The following is a 19213-nucleotide window of genomic DNA, read 5'->3' as shown; positions in this document are numbered from 1 at the left end:
ATACCCATTATGATAACCATTATTGGTGTCGCTAATAAGTTGAAAATGAATTCTCTGTAGTTGAATTTTTTATTTTTTTTTATCTGGTATTAATGGAAAAAGGACTGTACTGTGTGGTCACTGGCTAAACTTTTTTTCACTTTTTTGATATAGTAGAGTTGAATGCAACTGGAAACCTAATCATTTTTTTCTTAGCTCCGTTCCCCTAAATCCCCCCTAACCCCCCTTCATAAAAAAAGAGGGGAAAGAGAGAGCAAGGTTGTATTATGAAGACCGTCATTAAAATTTTTGGCATTTAATTCTAAAGTCACATTTTACTGATTTAATAATGTCATATATTTCTTGCTATTCAAACTAAAAGAAGTATATCAGCATCTTGCATGTTTAGTACCAAGTAATTATAAATTACGTTATTGTAAAGTGTACCTGCAAAAAAAAAAAAGACAAGGCAGAAAATAAAAACACTTATCACGTTACTAAAAAAAATTACCTGGAGATTGTTTTCACACTGTTGATTATGTACACAAAAACAGACGATTAAGCAATGTCTTCAAGGTAACTGATCACCCCGCTTAACTTCTCTTTTCGACGTCGACTTCGACGGGGTCGTCTTGAACCCGAAAAATCTGTCGACTCCCCCGGGGAAGATGCGATGGGGGTAAGCTGTAGTACTCTCTGCGACAGTTGGCGTGGGAGTACTCGTCGTCACGACGCTCGGTTCGGCAGTCGAAGAAGTGCGTTCGATGAACAGGTAATCGTCGCTGGCGTAGTCGCCCATGTCGCGCCATTCGTCCTCTCGGAACACCGGGTACCCTAAATCCGGGGTCCCGTAGTTTCCCGAGAGGAAATCTGGGTCTGTGTACCAAGCGGGTATGTCTTCGTCATCGTAGTCGTCGTCTTCGTCCTCGTGTTTCCTTTTCCCAGCCCTCGAACTCCTGGTGGGTGGCCCGGGCGTGGCTGGGACGCTCCGCTGGAACTCTGGAAGGGTTCTCACGAGATCCACGAGGGGAGAAGTGCAAGCGCTCGGGAGTGTCAGGTGGGTCTGACGAGTCGGAGGGGCGTGCCCTTCGTCGCTGAGGTAAATGGGGAAACTGAACCCAATGTCAGAGGGCCAGTAGACCCCATCGCTGGGACCTTGTTGCGGGTCGGGGGGGCTTTGATTCAAAAGCGTGATCTGTTCCAGAGTCGTCAGCAGAGCCTGGTACAAGTTGAGTGATTGAATGATCTGGTCCCTAGCGTAGCCTTTGAGATCCTTCGCGGCCGTCACGAGCTGGTCAGCCGGTTCCTTTTGCCGAACATTCGACCAGTCGATGTCCAGCAGGATCCTGGAGACCCCATCTATCCGCTCCTCGACGTTCTCCAGGCGGGACGCCGTTAGGTTGGCAGCCTCGATGATTTTCAGGATAGTGTCTCGTACTCGCCCAGCTTCCCGGAGGTCTCCGACGGCAGTTCGTGGCTGTCTCGCAAGTTCTTCAGGATCTCTTGTGCCTCGTGGCCGCTTTCACTCTGAAGGGAAATGCTTTGTGTAGTTTATTGCAGGATGAATAGAATACAGGGTTAGGCTGTCCCGTCGTTACTGCGCATATTTGTGACGTCATTGGTAGGTGGCCATAAAAAAAAAACAAGAAAACAAATAAATTAAGGATCACTATATGAATTGTTTGCCCACACCCATTAATCTTCAGGTACTGGAAAGTAGTTTCCTTGTTCTTCACTCTGGTGGGGTCTAATACTGACTGATGACTTTTTTTACCTGAACCTCAGTCAGATCAGCCACGTGACGTCATGCGCGAGATAGTCCTATTTTGGTCAGAAGCTGCCTAACCCTGTACCCTATTAATGCAAGTTTATTGTTTCAAGCAACAAATTTAAGTGCGAGAAAGCAAATAAGCATTGTTGAAACGTCCCTTTTTACCTTATAAAAAGTAAAAGTTGACGTTGTATTTTTACACTATTACAAGAATTTCTAATATTGTGCATTTTTTCCCCATTTTTTCATCGAAATTCATTGTGATTCATGCGTTAAACTGAAATGCATTCGGAGAGGTTTAAGTATCTATTAGCTGCTTATAAAAACATTTCATTAATCATAGGCAATATTTTGTAGAAATGTTGTTTCTACATAACTGACTTGAGTTAGGCAAGTTCTCTGCAAGTCTCGAAAACTGGTAAATGTTCTTATCATTAATCGCAAAGAATCCAGTGTAGCATTAAGTAATTGTTACAAAGATAATTATTATCAACCCCAAGAAACTAGATAGGAGTAAACAAGTTTTAAATGAAATGTTTTCGTGAGTTACGTCTCCACAATTACAATACGTGGGTAAAAGAATAATACTACTTGACCTCTCTGAGTCACAACAAGCTAAAAATAAAAAATTCGAAAGTGTTTGCAATTTATCTCTTGGCGTGTGGAAAATTCTTTAAATCTGAAAGAATTATTATCAGTATTCTTATATTCTGCAGTTTCCATTATATGAAAAAAATTTAATTTAAGAAAAATATAAGTATATATCTTTAGATTTGTTTTCTTCCTGCAATATAATCAGTATCTCAATATAATCAGTATCTGAGACAATGAAAAGAATAGTAAACGCAGGAGAGAGAGAGAGAGAGAGAGAGAGAGAGAGAGAGAGAGAGAGAGAGAGAGAGAGAGAGATCCTGATCTCTATGTTATATTGCCATTCATAAGTTATATAATGCTGATTTTTTTTTTTATAATTATTTCGCTGTTAACTAGATCCTGACTTGAAGTTTATTGATAACAAATTTTCAAGCATCTTTTGATAATACCTTATAACAATACTTGGTCGTATAGCATCATTAACTATGGTTTATATTCATTATCTGGATTGAACGCTAATGGTGGTCAAATGGTTCATATGGTGGCCAGGGGATCATGATCTATGTGATTCAAAATCATAACAAGAGGGTACGTTTTATTGGTGCATCTAGCAGAAGAAAAAAATGACAGTAGACATTGATTTATTTTGATTTATTTTTGTACTTATATTAGTTCCTCGTTGGACGAGTCGGTTACGTGGTCGAATACCGATCTCAGGGTCCGGGTTCGATTCCCCACTCTGACAACACGGATTCAGAGGAATTTATTTCTGGTGATAGAAATGCGTTTCTCGATGTGGTTCGGATCCCACAATAAGCTGTAGGTCCCATTGCTAAGTAACCAGTAGGTTCCTAACCACGTAAAAATATCTAATCCTTCGGGCCCAGCCTTTGGAGAGCTGTTAAACTAGATATGCTTAACTTTGTATTGGCATGTGCGTGTTTAGCTCCAACCGGTTTTTATGATATTCAGAGAATCGCGGTTTTTACGATATTCAAAGGAACGCTGCTTTTATGATATTCAAAGGAACGCGGTTTTTATGATATTCAAAGAAACAAGGTTTTTATGATTTTCAGAGAAACGCGGTTTTTACAATATTCAAAGAAACGCGTTATTTATGATATTCAAAGAAACGCGGTTTTTATGATTTTCAGAGAAACGCGGTTTTTATGATATTCAGAGAAAACGCGTTTTATGATCAAAGAAGACGCGGTTTTTATATTTATTTTTTCAAAGAAACGCTTTTTTTTATATTATTTTTCAAAGAAAACGTTTTATGATTTTCTAGAAACGCGGTTTTATGATCAGAGACGCGGGTTTTTATTGATTTTCAAAGAAACGTTTTTGCTTTTTATGATTCAGAAACGCGGTTTTTTAATAATGATATCAGAAGATAACGACGGTTGTTTTATGAGATTTTCCAGTAGAAAACCGGGTTTTATTATGATATTCAAAGAACGCTGCTTTTATGATATTTACAAAGGAACGCGGGTTTTATGATATTTAAAGAAAACAGCGGTTTTTTTATGATTTTTCCCAGAGCAAACGCGGTTTTAAACGATTATTCAAAAGAAAGAAAAAAACGGCGGTACTTTATGATATTCAAAGAACCGGTTTTTTTTTATGATTTTCTGAGTAAACCGCGGTTTTTTTTAGATATTCAGAGAAACGCGGTTTTTATGATTTTCAGAGAAACGCGGTTTTTATGATATTCAAAGAAACAGGGGTTTTTATGATATTCAGAAAAACGCGGTTTTTACGATATTCAAAGAAACGCGGTATTTATGATATTCAAAGAAACGCGGTTTTTATGATTTTCTGAGAAACGCGGTTTTTATGATATTCAGAGAAACGCGGTTTTTATGATTTTCAGAGAAACGCGGTTTTTATGATTTTCAGAGAAACACGGTATTCATGATATTGAAAGAAACACGGTTTTTATGATATTGAAAGAAACGCGGTTTTTATGATATTCAGAGAAACGCGGTTTTTATGATATTGAAAGAAACGTGGTTTTCATGACATTCAAAGAAACGTGGTTTTTATGATAATCAATAATATTCAGAAAAACGCGGTTTTTATGATATTCAGGAACGCGGTTTTTATGATATTAAAAAAAGCGCGGCTTTTATGATATTCAAAGAAAAGGAATAATTGAAAGATGGAAATAAAAGAGAGAAAGGCCACCATACCTGTGAATCAGTTCCACTCGCAGTTCCGTTAGTATCAGCGAGGTGTTCCACCAGTCTCTTGAGTTCGTTGAGTTGCATGCGGTTGAATTTGTGCCTGAAAGCAACTCGAAATGTAGATAACTGAATAGTACAATGCCACTTCTTGAACTGACAAGGCGAAGGAATAATTTTGATAAGTACCACTCTGAGAAACTAAGAACACGAAGGAATATTCCTGGGAATAATATTTATAGTTTTTTGATACGGTGAAATATTTTACCACTTGGAAGAATGGAGAAAATTGATATGCAAAATCTTCCTTTTTAAGTTTCATCTAGAACTGTACCACGTTTATAAACAGATGGACTTTGGTAGTATCCATTAAATATCTGCTCAGCATACAAATTGAAAATGAATTATTCACTTGTAATTTTGATATCCCTAGTCATACCAGTAATTATTGTTATGATAATCTTAAGAACTAATAATTATGGCCATTGTTTATAATTTATTGAGTAAAGTAAGTCATGCATTGAATATTAGTTTTTTCTTCTTAAATTGGTTTCTTTATTTTGTCTCCCAAGAAGCATCTAATTAACACTTTGAAGCCACTCTGTAAAAGAAAAGTGACATCATTATGTCCTTTCGTTTTGAATATGTTGCCTTATTTCTGGATGTGGTTTATACTAACTTTATACTTTCACCTTGTAGTTTTATATATAACTGCTGCTAATTAGAGTTTTCGGAAACTGCATTTTTCGTATTTTGCAGTGAGGCAATCTATTTTATTTTGATTATCTCTGTAATGTTATTATATATATACATATATATACCCATATATAATATTTAATTTTTTTCTATATATATATATATATATATATATATATATATATATTGTATTATATATATATATATATCTATATAATATATCTATATATATATAATCTATATATATATATATATGATATGTATATATATATAATATATCTATATAATATATATACTAGATATATATCTAATTATTAATAATACGAAAATGCAGTTTCCGAAAACTCTTGTAACTCTAACTAGAAGCAGTATATGCGTTAATAATATATATATATAACATATATATATATATATATATATTATATATATATATATATATATATATGATTTATATATGTATGTATAGTATAGGTAATATATATATATAGGTATATATATATATTATATATTATATATATATAATATATTTACGCAAGTACTATATGAATCTATTTCTAACGCACACCAGAGCAGCCTTTTGACTGACCCAAGGTTAATATCAGTGACGAGCTTATCCAGAATTTCGGCGATCTTGTGCTCCAAAGTCGGCTCCTCGGCTTGGATCCTCTTGCAGGAGTCGATGAAGGCGTTCTGGGCGACCAGAACGGCAGTGTAAGAGGATTCCACCAGAGACCCCAAGTCCTGCATCTCTGCTACGAGCTGTTGACCTGAAAGAGCGGTTTCATCAAGTTCCATCAAGGTGAGTGTTGACTTCTGCTTCTCTATAGGTGCGTCCTCACTATGTTGATAACGTACTTTATAAACATCACAAACATGAAAAACAATTGTAAAATGAGTCTTTAGCAAATACTTGATAATCACATGAAGAAATGGTTAAGAAATACTGGATGATCATAAGAAGTATTAGTTAGGATTACGGATAACTTACGAAGTACTGATTAGGATTCCTGATAAGATGTCGACATGTATTCAACCTTTTTGTGGTGTGTTTGGGATAAGGTGCCAACGTGTGCTTTATTACACGTTTCACTGCAGCGTGGATCCACCGCAAGATAGGGTGTAAAATGAATGTATCTTTTGTCAATAATTGTTTGTTTTAGCTAACTACTTCGTACGCTTACACGTATTTGCTTTGTGTGGTTTGTGTGAACAGAATAGTTTACTTTAAGATTTCAGGTTAATATGAGAAAAAGAATAAGAGGTCCGAGAATTACTAAAAAGATACTAGATGAAAAGCAGTCTTGAATTAACAAGGAATGTGGATGATATCTTGCGGTATGCAAAACTTATAATATCTACACTGTGCGTAGCAGATCTTTAGTTCGAGGTGGCTAGTCTCATGAGATTATAGTCTATACAGAATGCATTATTGACATGGAGATCCAGATAAACATTCTGAGAAAATCAACGTGCTATAAGAGTTGTAGGCACATAAGCCCAGGTGCTCACTCTTCATTGTTACGATAATTTAGATGCTCATTCTTGTGCACCGTATGCATCGTAGACACTTAGCCACTGTGCTCATTCTCAGAATGTTCAGTTTACAAATTCCCAGAATAACGAGTTTAAAATTTGCATAACAGACAACCGGTATGATCTGCATAGTCTCATAATCCCGCTAGGCCGTAATGGAAGTTGGGGGGGCGCGGGGGGGGGGGGGGGGGGGTTGGGGGGGGGGGCTTTGGGGGTAGTGCCGTCAATGCGCCTCATGCGGTGCAATGTAGGCATTACTTAAGGTTCTTTGTAGCGTCCCTTCGGCCCCCAGCTGCAACTACTTTCATTCCTTCTAGATTACCGCCGTTCATATTCGCTTTCTTCCATCTTACTTTCCGCCCTCTCCTAACAGTTGATTCATAGAGCAACTGCTTTGAGGATTTCCTCCTGTTACACCTTTCAAACCTTTTCACTGTCAATATCCATTTCAGCGCTGAATGGCCTTAGTGGCCCCAGTGCTTGGCAGTATGTCTAAAATCTGTGAAATCCAATCAAATCAATGAAACCGCTAGGCCCTTTACAGTAATTACCATGGTCAGGTTCAGTGTTCATACGCCTCAGGAGAACGGAGAATCTCTGGTGCAGCAACTTCAGGAGGTCGACGCCCTCGCTCGTTTGCTTAGTCAGCCCACGGCGCAAGTCCTCGCTCTTCTTCAGCATAGACTGAAGGAGATGCTTCACCTGCCGGGAGATTTCGAAGGGTTTAGTTGCGTGAAGTGGCAAATGAACGTGAAGTTACATATTTATGCAAGCAGTAGGATTTCGTTAATTAGTTTTGGTAGCCAACAACGTTGAGGATGTTGTAAATTAACGTTAATGATCTGGTGATTAGTGTTATAAATTGTTAACGTTAATGGTCCTTTGATAAGTATCATATATTATTAAAGTTGATAATCTTGTTAATTATTGTCATAAATTATTAACGTTAATGATTTTATGAATTATTGTCATAAATTATTAACACTAATAATGTTGTGAATTAGTGTCACAAATTATTAACGTTACTGATCTTGTGAATTAGTGTTATTGATTTTCGGTTTAAATTATTTGAATCGGTGTTATGACCTTTGAATTAAAAGGATCTCGTCATTTAGGGTTATAAGCTATGAACGTAATCGACCTTATATTTCGTTTAATCCAGGTAAATGACTGTAATATCCAACATTTAGAGGTTGCATAAACGTCTGTTATCCCTCAGTAGCAAAGATTACTCAGCTGCTGTAAGTTTGTAGGCCTTATAAAATGATACGATAGACTGAGTATGAAACACCAAATTCTAAGGAATTAAAACCTAAGGAACCCTCCCAATTGCCCTTCGTGTCCGAACCTAAGGAATTCCCTGTAAACCTTAAGGAATTCCCTGTGAACCCCTAAGGAATGCCCTTTGGTTGAACCGTAAGGAATTCCTGTGAACTGTTAAGGAATTTGCCTGTGAACCTAAGGATTCCCCTGTGACCTTAAGGATGCCCTGTGAAAACCTTAAGGAATTCCCTGTGAACAACCCCTCTCAGGAATTCCCTGTGACCTTAAAGGTAATTCCCCTGTTAAACCCTCAATGGAATTCCCTGTGACCTTAAGGAATTCCCCTGTGGAACCTCAAGGAATTTTCCCTGTGAACCCTTAGGATTTGTCCTGTGAACCTTCAAAGGAATTCCCCTGTGAACGTTTTAGAGGATTTCCCCGTTGAACCTCAGGATTCCCTGTGAACCTTAAGGAATTCCCTGTGAACCTTAAGGAATTTCCTGTGACACCTTTAAGGAATTGCCCTGGTTTGAACTTTTAAGGAATTGCCTGTGACAACCTTGGAATTCTTCCCGTGGGAAAACCTCAAGGAATTCCCTGTGAACCTTAAGGAATTCCCTGTGAACCTTAAGGAATTTCCCCTGTGAACCTCAAGGAATTCCCTGTGAACCTTAAGGAATTCCCTGTGAACCTCAAGGAATTCCCTGTGAACCTTAAGGAATTCCCTGTGAACCTCAAGGAATTCCCTGTGAACCTTAAGGAATTCCCTGTGAACCTCAAGGAATTCCCTGTGAACCTTAAGGAATTGCCACATACCTCCTGCAGGGCTGCGACAGTTGTCGGATCTGGGCACTGAAGGGGTATGTAATCTGACCTCATTGAGTCTTCCGTACCTGGCGGAGAAATAAAATAAATATATATATCACTACTATTAGAATTCTGCTGTCTCGTGAGTTCAAGTAGAGTAGATTCACACCAACCGTGCATTTGATGTCTAGGCCAGTCCCTTACGACGCTCCTGATTGGCTGTTGATAAGCCAATCACAGGGCTGGAAACTCTGTCTCTCGAGAGAGTTCACATAGGTAGGATGTATGTTCCACCTCTCCTGAGGTATACTTTTGAAAGACGTATCCCTCAGGAGAGGTGGAACATACATCCTGCCCGTGTGAACTCTCGAGAGAGACTGAGAGTTTCCAGCCCTGTGATTGGCTTATCAACAGCCAATCAGGAGCGTCGTAAGGGACTAGCCTAAACATCAAATGCACTGTTGATGTGAATCTATTACAGCCAGCTTTCACATCCTGTGAATGCAACAAAAACAACAGACAAAGCTTAGAAAGGACAATAAAATTGAAGTAGAGAAAGCTTCCACATTAAGTACTTTCCGCTTAGACTACAGATGTCTCTCGCTTTCTCTCTCTATGCTGAGCGAAAATTTTATTTTTGTCTCGATAGAGTTGAAATCAAAGCCTGAAGGAATACTGCCAGGTACCTACGAAATCAACTAAGTTTTACAAACAACTGGGATTTTTTTCTAAGTAAAAATACATTACTTAAAATAAAGTAACACAACGCTTACCCCTCCTTCTCGCAGCCTCCTCCATCAAGGTGATATTGAGACCTTCAGCTGCTCTGGCTACGCTCTGGGCCACGCTTTGGTTCACCTGCTGGAGGACAGGCCGTAGTTCGCCCAAGGACGACGTCGTCGACTTTCTGCAAGATTTCAAAGGTCAGTCTCTCTCTCTCTCTCATATAGTGCTCTGTGCTCTGTCTTGCATATTGCTTTCCTTCTGGAACGTAGCTTACCAAGTTACCTCTCTCACTTTCATTTCACATAATATATTTTATCTCTCTCTCTCTCTCTCTCTCTCTCTCTCTCTCTCTCTCTCTCTCTCTCAGGCATCAGCTCCTCTCTCTCTTCTCTCTTTCAGTTTAACATAATATATTTCTTATCTCTCTCTCTCTCTCTCTCTCTCTCTCTCTCTCTCTCTCTCTCTCTCTCTCTCTCTCTCATATAGTGCTCTGTCTTCCATATCACTCTCCTTCTGGAACGTAGCCTATCAAGTTCCCTCTCTCTTTCACTTTCAGCATACATAATAAGATATGGTTTATCTCTCTCTCTCTCTCTCTCTCTCTCTCTCTCTCTCTCTCTCTCTCTCTCTCTCATAGTGCTCAGGCATCAGCTGCTCTCTCTCTTCTCTCTTTCAGTTTAACATAATATATTTCTCATCTCTCTCTCTCTCTCTCTCTCTCTCTCTCTCTCTCTCTCTCTCTCTTATATATAGTGTTCTCTTACATAATAACTCCTTCTGGAACGTAGTCTATCAAGTTCCCTCTCTCTTTTACTTTCATTTCACATAATAAGATATGGTTTATCTCTCTCTCTCTCTCTCTCTCTCTCTCTCTCTCTCTCTCTCTATTATTATTATATTTAGTCACAATTGGCTACTGACCTTCATAGTTATGAGGACTCACCTGATTTCATATACGATGTCATCGCGAGCCGTTTGCACGCTGCCGTTTATGTCTTGGAAAGCGTCGTAGACCTTCTTGGAGACGACCTGCATCCCTCCTTCCACCTCGGAGACCTTCCTGAAGGTGCGGTTATTAAGGACTTCCAGTTCCTCCTTCCCCAACTGGTACTCGTGGCGTATCTCGTCCAAATTCTGGTAATGGCAGAATCTATGTTATGAGAATCGTTCTTCTGAGGATATCGATTTATTTAGATTAAAAGACTCGTCGTAATGAAGGGATGATATTCAGTTTTTGTGATTCCGTTCAGTCGCCTTAAAAACAATGTGAAACTGTACTTTGTAGAGGTTCATCACAGGTAGCTTTTGAAACCGATTTTTCTGCATCATTTCTTACCCTTTACGTCAGCAAGTATCTTTGGTTATGTTATGTATAATCAAGATTTTGCTAAAATAATTGTGATCTAAAAACTGAGAGATTTATGTGGGTCCTAGAATCTGTTTCAACCAAGTCTCACGTGGAACATGAAAACAGTTTTAGCCAAATTACTCACATGGTTCTTGCAAGAGGCTGTAACTGAAAGACTCAAGTAAGATTGTAACCTTAATAATAATTTGTCCCTAAGACCACCTAAACCACAGAACTAAAAAAAAAAGAATTGAACTAAATTTTTTTTTTTTTTTACTTTAGGATTCGTTCCTTGAGGAACCCCTTACCTTCGTAATGTGCTTAGAAAGCGTCCCTTGAAAAGTCGCCAAAATTTCACTGACCATACGAGGCACCGATCGTTCCAGCTCTCCGAACCGTCTCGTCACCTGAGGAGTATATCCCAAAGAATTGAGGAGTGCAGAGGCATCACTTGTTAAACAGTTTTAAGTTAATTGGTTTTGGTCAATATAAAACCAGAAGGTTTGTTATACAGCCTAGTCTCTTGTGACTGGATAAGTTGGAATTCAAACCATGTCTTACCATAGTATATATATATATATATATATATATATATATATATATATATATATATATATAGAAGATCAGCATCCCTGTTTCTATGCATTTTAATCAACATTCAAATACAAAAAAATTGACAGATTACCTTAGTCTCCTATGACTGGAGAAGTTGGGAAAAAAATCCGGTCATACCATAGTGTTGAGAAGTTCAGCATCTCGGTTTTTACACAATTTTATAACATTTTCATATAGAGTCATTTAAATCAGGATAAAAATAGAACACAGACAGATCAACCTAGCTACCATAGTGTTCAGAAGTTCAGCATCTGTTGGCGCCCGACCGTGCCAATTTGACCTGATTTCGTGCCTGGAAATATCCTCCTCTTTGACCTCGCTGTCCAGTCTTTGTAGGTGACCAGCGACATTCTAGGATAGATTAGAAAATCGTTCAAGATTTTAATCGTATGGGGTGTTCTTTAATCTAGGGGTATTTCGTCATTTATTGTAATGGATACCTGTATCCATCCTTGTTCTCCTGGTAAATTGGTTGCTTCCTAACATTTTATGTATTTTTCCCTTTTTTACGAGATTAATTCACTCGAATTCTAGGGTTTTTTATTTTATTTCTTTGAAATTGACTAGAAGGTTCAAGTTTTATAATACTTTTATCTTAATTTATATTATGTGTACCTATGTTCACATTTTATTATTATTATTTTATTATATCATTCAGAAGATAAACCTTATTCATATAGAACAAACCCACAGGGGCCATAGACTTAAAAAAAGATAACAGGAAAAACAAGAAAGAAGAGAAGTACAAAGGTATAAAGTAAATTGTTGTAGGGTAGTACTATTGAGGTTGTAATTGCCCAAAATCCCTTGGGAGACATGTGTGTACAACCATCTATTTGCTTGACACAGATAAGACGACATTAGTAGTTACGTTTACTGGAACTACCCCTCTCATATGAATAGGACCTTACCTGCAGGTCTCTGTTTGTGTCCCTGAGAGTAGCCTTCAGGAGGGACGTCTCCTCAGTAAGACGGGCGTCAAGAGCTTCGACCTTCTCCACCAAAGCATCGACTTTCCCCAGACGCTTCGACAGCACTTCCAGGAGTGCATCCTGTAGAATAAACACACTTGATATAATATGACAGCACTTCGACAGCCCTTATAGAAGTGCATCCTGTAGAATAAAGACACTTGACATATTATGAGGTTCAGATACTTTGACAGCACTTATAGAATTGCAGCCCATTAAATAAAAACCTAATTTGGATTAAGACATATCAACAGAGCTTCCAAAAGAGCATTCTGTTGAGGAGAACTTGTTATATTCGACAGAAAATAAAAATAACAATTTAAATTAAAATATTAAACCTAATATCTTAAATTTCACAAAATAAAAAAATAGCAATTTAGGAAAAAAATATTTAACCTAATATCTTAAATTTACAGAATATAATTTAGATAAAAAGTACTAAATCTAATAACTTGAATTTCACAAAATAAAGATTTAGAAAAAAACTAAATCTAATAGCTTGAATTTCCACAAAAAAGAAATTAGAAAAAACTAAATCTAATATCTGAAATTTCAAAAAAAAAAATTAGAAAGAAAACACTAAATCTAATTTCTTAGATGTCGTAGAAACAAAAATTAGATAAAAAAAAATACCAAACCTAATATCTTAAATTTCACACACAAAATTGAGATAAAATAATACTAAACCTAATATCTTAAATGTCACAGAAAAAAAATTTAGATAGAAAAAAAATACTAAGCCTAATATCTTGAATGTCACAGAAGAAATAGCTTAAATAAAAAAATATTAAACCTAATATCTTAAATGTCACAGAAAAAAAATTAGATAAACAAATACAACCTAATTTTTAAAAAAATGTAGATAAAAAAATACTAAACCTAATTTCTTAAATTAAAAAAGAATTAGATTAAAAAGAATACTAAACCTAATATCTTATATGTCACAAAAAAAATTTAGATAATAAAAAAATCCTAAATCTAATATCTTACATGTCACAGAAGAACTAGCTTAGATAAAAAAAAATACTAAAACTAATTTCTTAAATAAAAAAATTAGATCAAAAAAATACTCTTAACCTAAAATTATCTTTTATGGTCGCCAAAAAAAAATTTAGGCTAAACAAAAAAGTACTAAATTCTAATCGTTCTTAAATTTTCCCACCCCCCCCCCCCCCCCAAAAAAAAAAACCCCCCCCCCCAAAAAAAAAAATAGATTACAATAAAAAAAAATCCTAACTCTAATATCTTACATGTCAAAGAAAAAATAGCTTAGATAAAAAAATACTAAACCTTCTTCTTCTTCCTAGCTTAAACCCATTTTTATATGGGGTCGCCATTGTGAATGAGTCGTCTCCATCGATTTCTGTCCTGTGCCTCGTTCTCATTTATACCTTTCAATACTAAATACTAAACCTAATTTCTTAAATTTAAAAAAATTAGATTAAAAAAATACTATACCTAATATCTTATATGTCACAAAAAAATTTAGATAACAAAAAAAATACTAAATCTAATGTCTTAAATTTCATGAATAAAAAGAAGATTATATACAATAAAAAAAAATTGTCGTTCACCCACTTTGGCAGAAGCGTCAGCTAGTCGAGTGAGCCTGGATTCGATGCTGACTTCCAGCGTGGCGAACCTCTGCATCAGCTGATTGAGCGTCTGCTGGACTTCCAGGAAGTTCCCCAGGTTTGTAGGCGTGGGCTCTTCGGCGGTCTCGCCCAGGACCGTGCCCAAGATGTCCTGGAATGCGAAAGAAGGTACGTTTTTTAAAACTCTTATCCCGTTTTATGATTAATTGACGTCTTTTTACTGTTTTTATAGGCGAAAGAAGTTTTTTGTCCTTTCATTCCAATTGAAGTTAATTGATGTCTTTTTATTGTTTCCATAGGCGAAAGAAGTTAATATTTTTATGCCTATCATTATTTGAGTTTATGATTTTTTTTACTTGTTTCCATGGGCGAAAGAAGTTTTTTCTGCCTTTCATTTTATTTGAGTTTAATTGATGTCTTCTATGTGTCCATAGCCGAGGGAAGTTTAGTGTTTTTTTTAAAGTTTATTTGGTGTTTTTTTTTTATTGTGTCCATAGCTGAAAGTCATTTTTTGTTGCCTTTCATTCTATTTGAGTTTAATTGATTGTTTTTTTTTATTGTGCCCAAAGCTGAAAGAAGTTTTATTTTATTTATTTATTTATTTATTTTTTGCTTTTAATTCTATTTGTCTATTTGAGTATAATTGATGTCTTTTTTTATTGTTTCTGTAGGTGAAAGAAATTAAGTTTTTTTCGCCTTTTATTCTATTTGAGTTTAATTGATCTTTTTTTTATTGTGCCCAAAGCTGAAAGAAGTTAAGATTTATTTTGCCTTTCATTCTATTTGAGATTATGATTTTTCTGATCGTTTCCATAGGCCAATAACTGTCTCTCCCAATTCTCATTATCTCCTTCTCTCCTTTTCTTTATTAGACTTCCCTCCTTTTCTCACGAATTACCGTAGTCTTCTTTATCTTCTTCTTCTTCTTCCTCCTCTTCTTCTTCTCCCCAAAAGACACACATCCTTCAAGACCAATAACTATCAACCTCGACCTCCTGTCGCCCTTGGAGCCATCCTTCCGAGGAGGAACACGAATTATCCCGTCGTCCGGTGAGATTAAATCCTTGTAAATGGTTCGTGACACGACCTGTTTGGAGCATCTGGCATCCATCACTCTCTGGTTTTCAGGAGATCGAGTTACAGAGTTGGTCTTTCCTGGCATTATGCTTAGTTTAAGGAATATATCAACGTCGTAAATTAAAGGTGGCGTTGAAGATTGGACGACAAGTGGCGTTGGGTTAGTCGTATTAAAAAGAAGAAGAAGAAAAAAAAAAAACTTTGATGAAGATTCAGCGTCGTGGTTCAGATACGACTTACAATGTGGGTAAGAAATTAAAGTGGTCCATGACTGGTCGTACTGAGACGGGTGGTATGACCGTGAGACGAGTGGTATTTATCAGTCGTAATTAGATAGATGTGCCGTTTATTCATGAAAATGTGGCCTCACTGAATTCGAAAAGGTGTAAAAGTGGAATATATATATATATATATATATATATATATATATATATATATATAAATAAATATAAAGAAAATTACGCAATCGCGGTGAACGAGATTGCCTTATTTGGAAAGACCCGTGTTTACGCTTCGCCTGAGAAAACTTAGTGAGGTGTTGCGCGGAAGCCCTATTTATAAACCCATATACTATACCCTAGCCTTTGCTTAGACTAAACAGTGAGCGTCTGAAATTCAGTTTGAGAAGGGTATAGTACGGGAACGTTCATGTCCATGCTTATTTTAGAACAGCTACTACTACTACTACTACTACTACTACTACTATTATTATTATTATTAGTAGTAGTAGTAGTAGTAGTAGTAGTAGTAGTAGTACCACTTCTGTTTTCATCCTACATATTGCATTTTTCATCTCCATCTCGTCTGCACTCTTTATTGGGCACGTATCTATAATCTGGCGTCGAAATCCCTTAGAGTTTGTGCAATTTTAGATATTGCCATTTTTGTTTGATCTCATATTTACCCGTCTGGTTTCCTTTAACCAGACTTATAAGGTAAGAACCTATCGTGATAGAACTTCCTTATTTAGAGTGTTTTTTTTCTTCCATTCAAACTAATGTATGACGGCAAACACGTCCTTTGTCGCAGCTTCGGATCATATAAGAGTTTTAGATCTGGCAAGTATGAATTTAACTGTGCCATTTTGTATCGTTTAAGTAATATATATGAGATTAGTCTATATATATATATATATATATATATATATATATATATATATATATATAGTATATATATATATATATATGTAGTATATATATATATATATATATATATATATATATATATATATATATATATATATATATATATATGTGTGTGTGTGTGTGTGTGTGTGTGTGTGTGTGTGGGGAGAGAGAGAGAGAGAGAAGAGAGAGAGAGAGAGAGACATGTAAATATTTAATGAAAATTATTATAAGTATGATGACGAAAATGATAGTGATGATGACAATGTCATGATGATTGCATCACCAAACAGCAGTATCACAGAATGCGATCGTGAACTTAGTATCAAGACGCAGCTCCTATCTCCGAAGGTCCTTTCGGAGCCCCAGTTTCAACAACGCAGAAACAGAACCGAAGACGCGCGCGGATTCTTGACTTTTTCCTGGTACGCCCACTTCAAATCGCAGGATCCTTCAAAGGACGCCCCTCAGACTCAAGAACTTCCTCTGAAGGTCGTCGTCCTTTTCCCAACTTTATGAGATGTACGATTCTCCTGCGTCTCGCGCCTCTTTTCTACGTCGAATATATATAATATAGATAGATAGATAGTTAGATAAATGAATATATAGATAAAACATGCATATTTGTCTATGCACTTTTGTGGCGTTACACCTTTGATGTTTTAAGATCTCACACGAAGATGACTGATGGTCATGTTGCAGCAATGGTCCACTTATCTCATTTGGGTTGTTTGACTGAGTGCCTCTGTTTTGGGTATTAGTAAACAAAGTTATACATGGACTCAACACTTTCAGAATTCTCTCTCTCTCTCTCTCTCTCTCTCTCTCTCTCGTCTCTCTCTCTCTCTCTCTCAGTTTTCTAGTGTTCGTTTCTGTTGTATTTTCTACTTATTCTTTTCCGTTCATTCCCGAGGGGTTGTGAGGGGTGGGGGGCGAGGCTGGGGAGATAAAACAGTTATATTATGAAAACATAATTGTATGATATTGAGGTTTGATTCATTGAGATATTTCTCTCCTAATTATATATATAATATATATAATATATATATATTATATTAATATATATCATATAATATATATATAATATAATATACTAATATATATAAGATATATATATATATATATTGTGTGTGTGTTATGAAAGCTTGGGTTTTTACTTTTGCTGTGAACAAGGGAGTTTATGGGGCAGGATGCCTGACACATTTTGCATAACAGAGATGAAGACTCAACTATATGAAAGGCTGTTTATGTGGCTGCCGTGTCGATGCCACAGGATGTCCTATGAACAGAGAGAGAGAGAGAGAGAGGGGGGGGGGGAGAGGGGGGGGGATGGGGGGGGGGGTTGGTGGTGTTAGGAAATTGACGAAGGGAATTTTGAACCCTGGAACCATTTTAGTTAAAGAAATTGAGACATATGAATGATGACAAAGTTTGTTCATACATGTGCACTCATGCGCGCACACACAGACACACAGACACACACACACACACACACACACACACACACATATATATATATATATATATATATATATATATATATATATATATATATATATATATATGTATGTATGTAGTATACACAATTTCACCACTCGTTGACTAATTGCGTTGTATTTTATGATTAATAACTATTTCCCATTCACGAATCTGTCCCACGGTTAAGTTGGAAATTACGAAGGGCACGACAAGGTCAATCCAAAATAAAAATAAAAAATAAATAAATAAATAAATAAAAACACGCCACACTCCGATTGCTTGTACTGTCTGTTAAACATGGTGGAATATCCAAGTTAAAACTCACGATGCCATAAAACCCAATGAGATTGCAAAAGGTGTAATTATTTGTTTTTAAAAATGATAAATTTGAGTCTCAGGTTCAATTGGAAATTTAGACCCTATGTTATCAGTCCCAGTACCAGTTAGTTGCAAATATTATTTTCGATATTTTGATAGTTATGGAGAGTTAAAACAAGACTTATTATCATGGCTTGATTTAAAAGTCAATTATATGCAACAAGTAGAAGTGAATTTAACTCCCTTATAGAGTGTTCAGTCAAATCAGCTTATCAGATTTGTCCAGTCAAAATCATATTTTTTTTTATCAAAGGTCTCTAGCGCAAAGTTTTCACGTAAGACAACCTTGCCAATCGAATTATTGTCTCTTCTGTAGAGTAAAATATCTGGTATATTTGATATAATCGACGCTCTGGACCCGTTTTGTAATTCAGGAGCAGATTTAAGTAAAGTGGTAATGTTTTGTATTTCTTGAGAAAACACACACACACACACACACACACACACACACACACACACACACATATATATATATATATATATATATATATATATATATATATATATATATATCGAAAAATTCATTTCTACCAAAACGGGCACGATTTCCGAAGTCGAATAACGGCCCCCTTCTCCTTCCCGTTCCCCCAACTCCACTCACCCACCCCTACCCACCCCAACCCCGGATGAACGCAGCCTGTGTGTTTACAAAAGGAGCATTGTTTACTTCGGGATAGCAGTGACTCGGTACTCACCAGGGCACGCACCGGGAGCGGAAGAGCCATGGCTAACATCACTACTGTCAAGAAGAGCTCCTCGTGACGTCTGCCCCTTTGGCTCGTCCTCGAATGCATCCTCGAGACGGGAGGCGGACGCGATGATGGCAGTAAATACAATCCTCTAAGCGGCACCCTTTTCCCCCGCTCCAGATAACTTTTCCTTCTTAATCTTCTTCCAGTAAGATATACGACGGCAAAACTTTAATAGCTTTTGTGTGTATTCGTTAATCACTTTTCCTTCTTAATCTTCTTCTAGTAAGATATACGACAGCAAAACTTTAATAGATGTCAGTATGTGAGTTAGTTTTAGTATCACTTTTCACGTATCGCGATCTCAAAAATATAAGTAAAATGA

At 36.6% G+C, this 19213-nt stretch overlaps 1 protein-coding gene across 1 annotated transcript in view; it reads right to left on the bottom strand.

Annotated features, from left to right (window-relative positions):
- Positions 1-279: 279 nt before the first annotated feature.
- LOC135206066 (uncharacterized) overlaps positions 280-19213 on the bottom strand; it is a 19840-nt gene continuing 906 nt past the window's right edge. The window contains 13 exon segments of the mRNA XM_064237262.1: positions 280-1416; positions 1419-1506; positions 4537-4630; positions 5810-5990; positions 7308-7458; positions 8836-8912; positions 9600-9733; positions 10496-10686; positions 11209-11307; positions 11744-11866; positions 12427-12567; positions 14065-14232; positions 18835-19213. The exon segment at positions 18835-19213 is cut by the window's right edge and continues 906 nt beyond it. Of these exon segments, the coding sequence (XP_064093332.1) occupies positions 551-1416; positions 1419-1506; positions 4537-4630; positions 5810-5990; positions 7308-7458; positions 8836-8912; positions 9600-9733; positions 10496-10686; positions 11209-11307; positions 11744-11866; positions 12427-12567; positions 14065-14232; positions 18835-18933 (2412 nt within the window). The 5' untranslated portion in view covers positions 18934-19213 and the 3' untranslated portion in view covers positions 280-550.

Source organism: Macrobrachium nipponense, chromosome 29 (assembly GCF_015104395.2).
Source record: "Macrobrachium nipponense isolate FS-2020 chromosome 29, ASM1510439v2, whole genome shotgun sequence".
Lineage (NCBI taxonomy): Eukaryota > Metazoa > Arthropoda > Malacostraca > Decapoda > Palaemonidae > Macrobrachium > Macrobrachium nipponense.
Note: the sequence above shows the minus strand (reverse complement) of the source record. Positions and strands in the feature narration are given on the sequence as shown.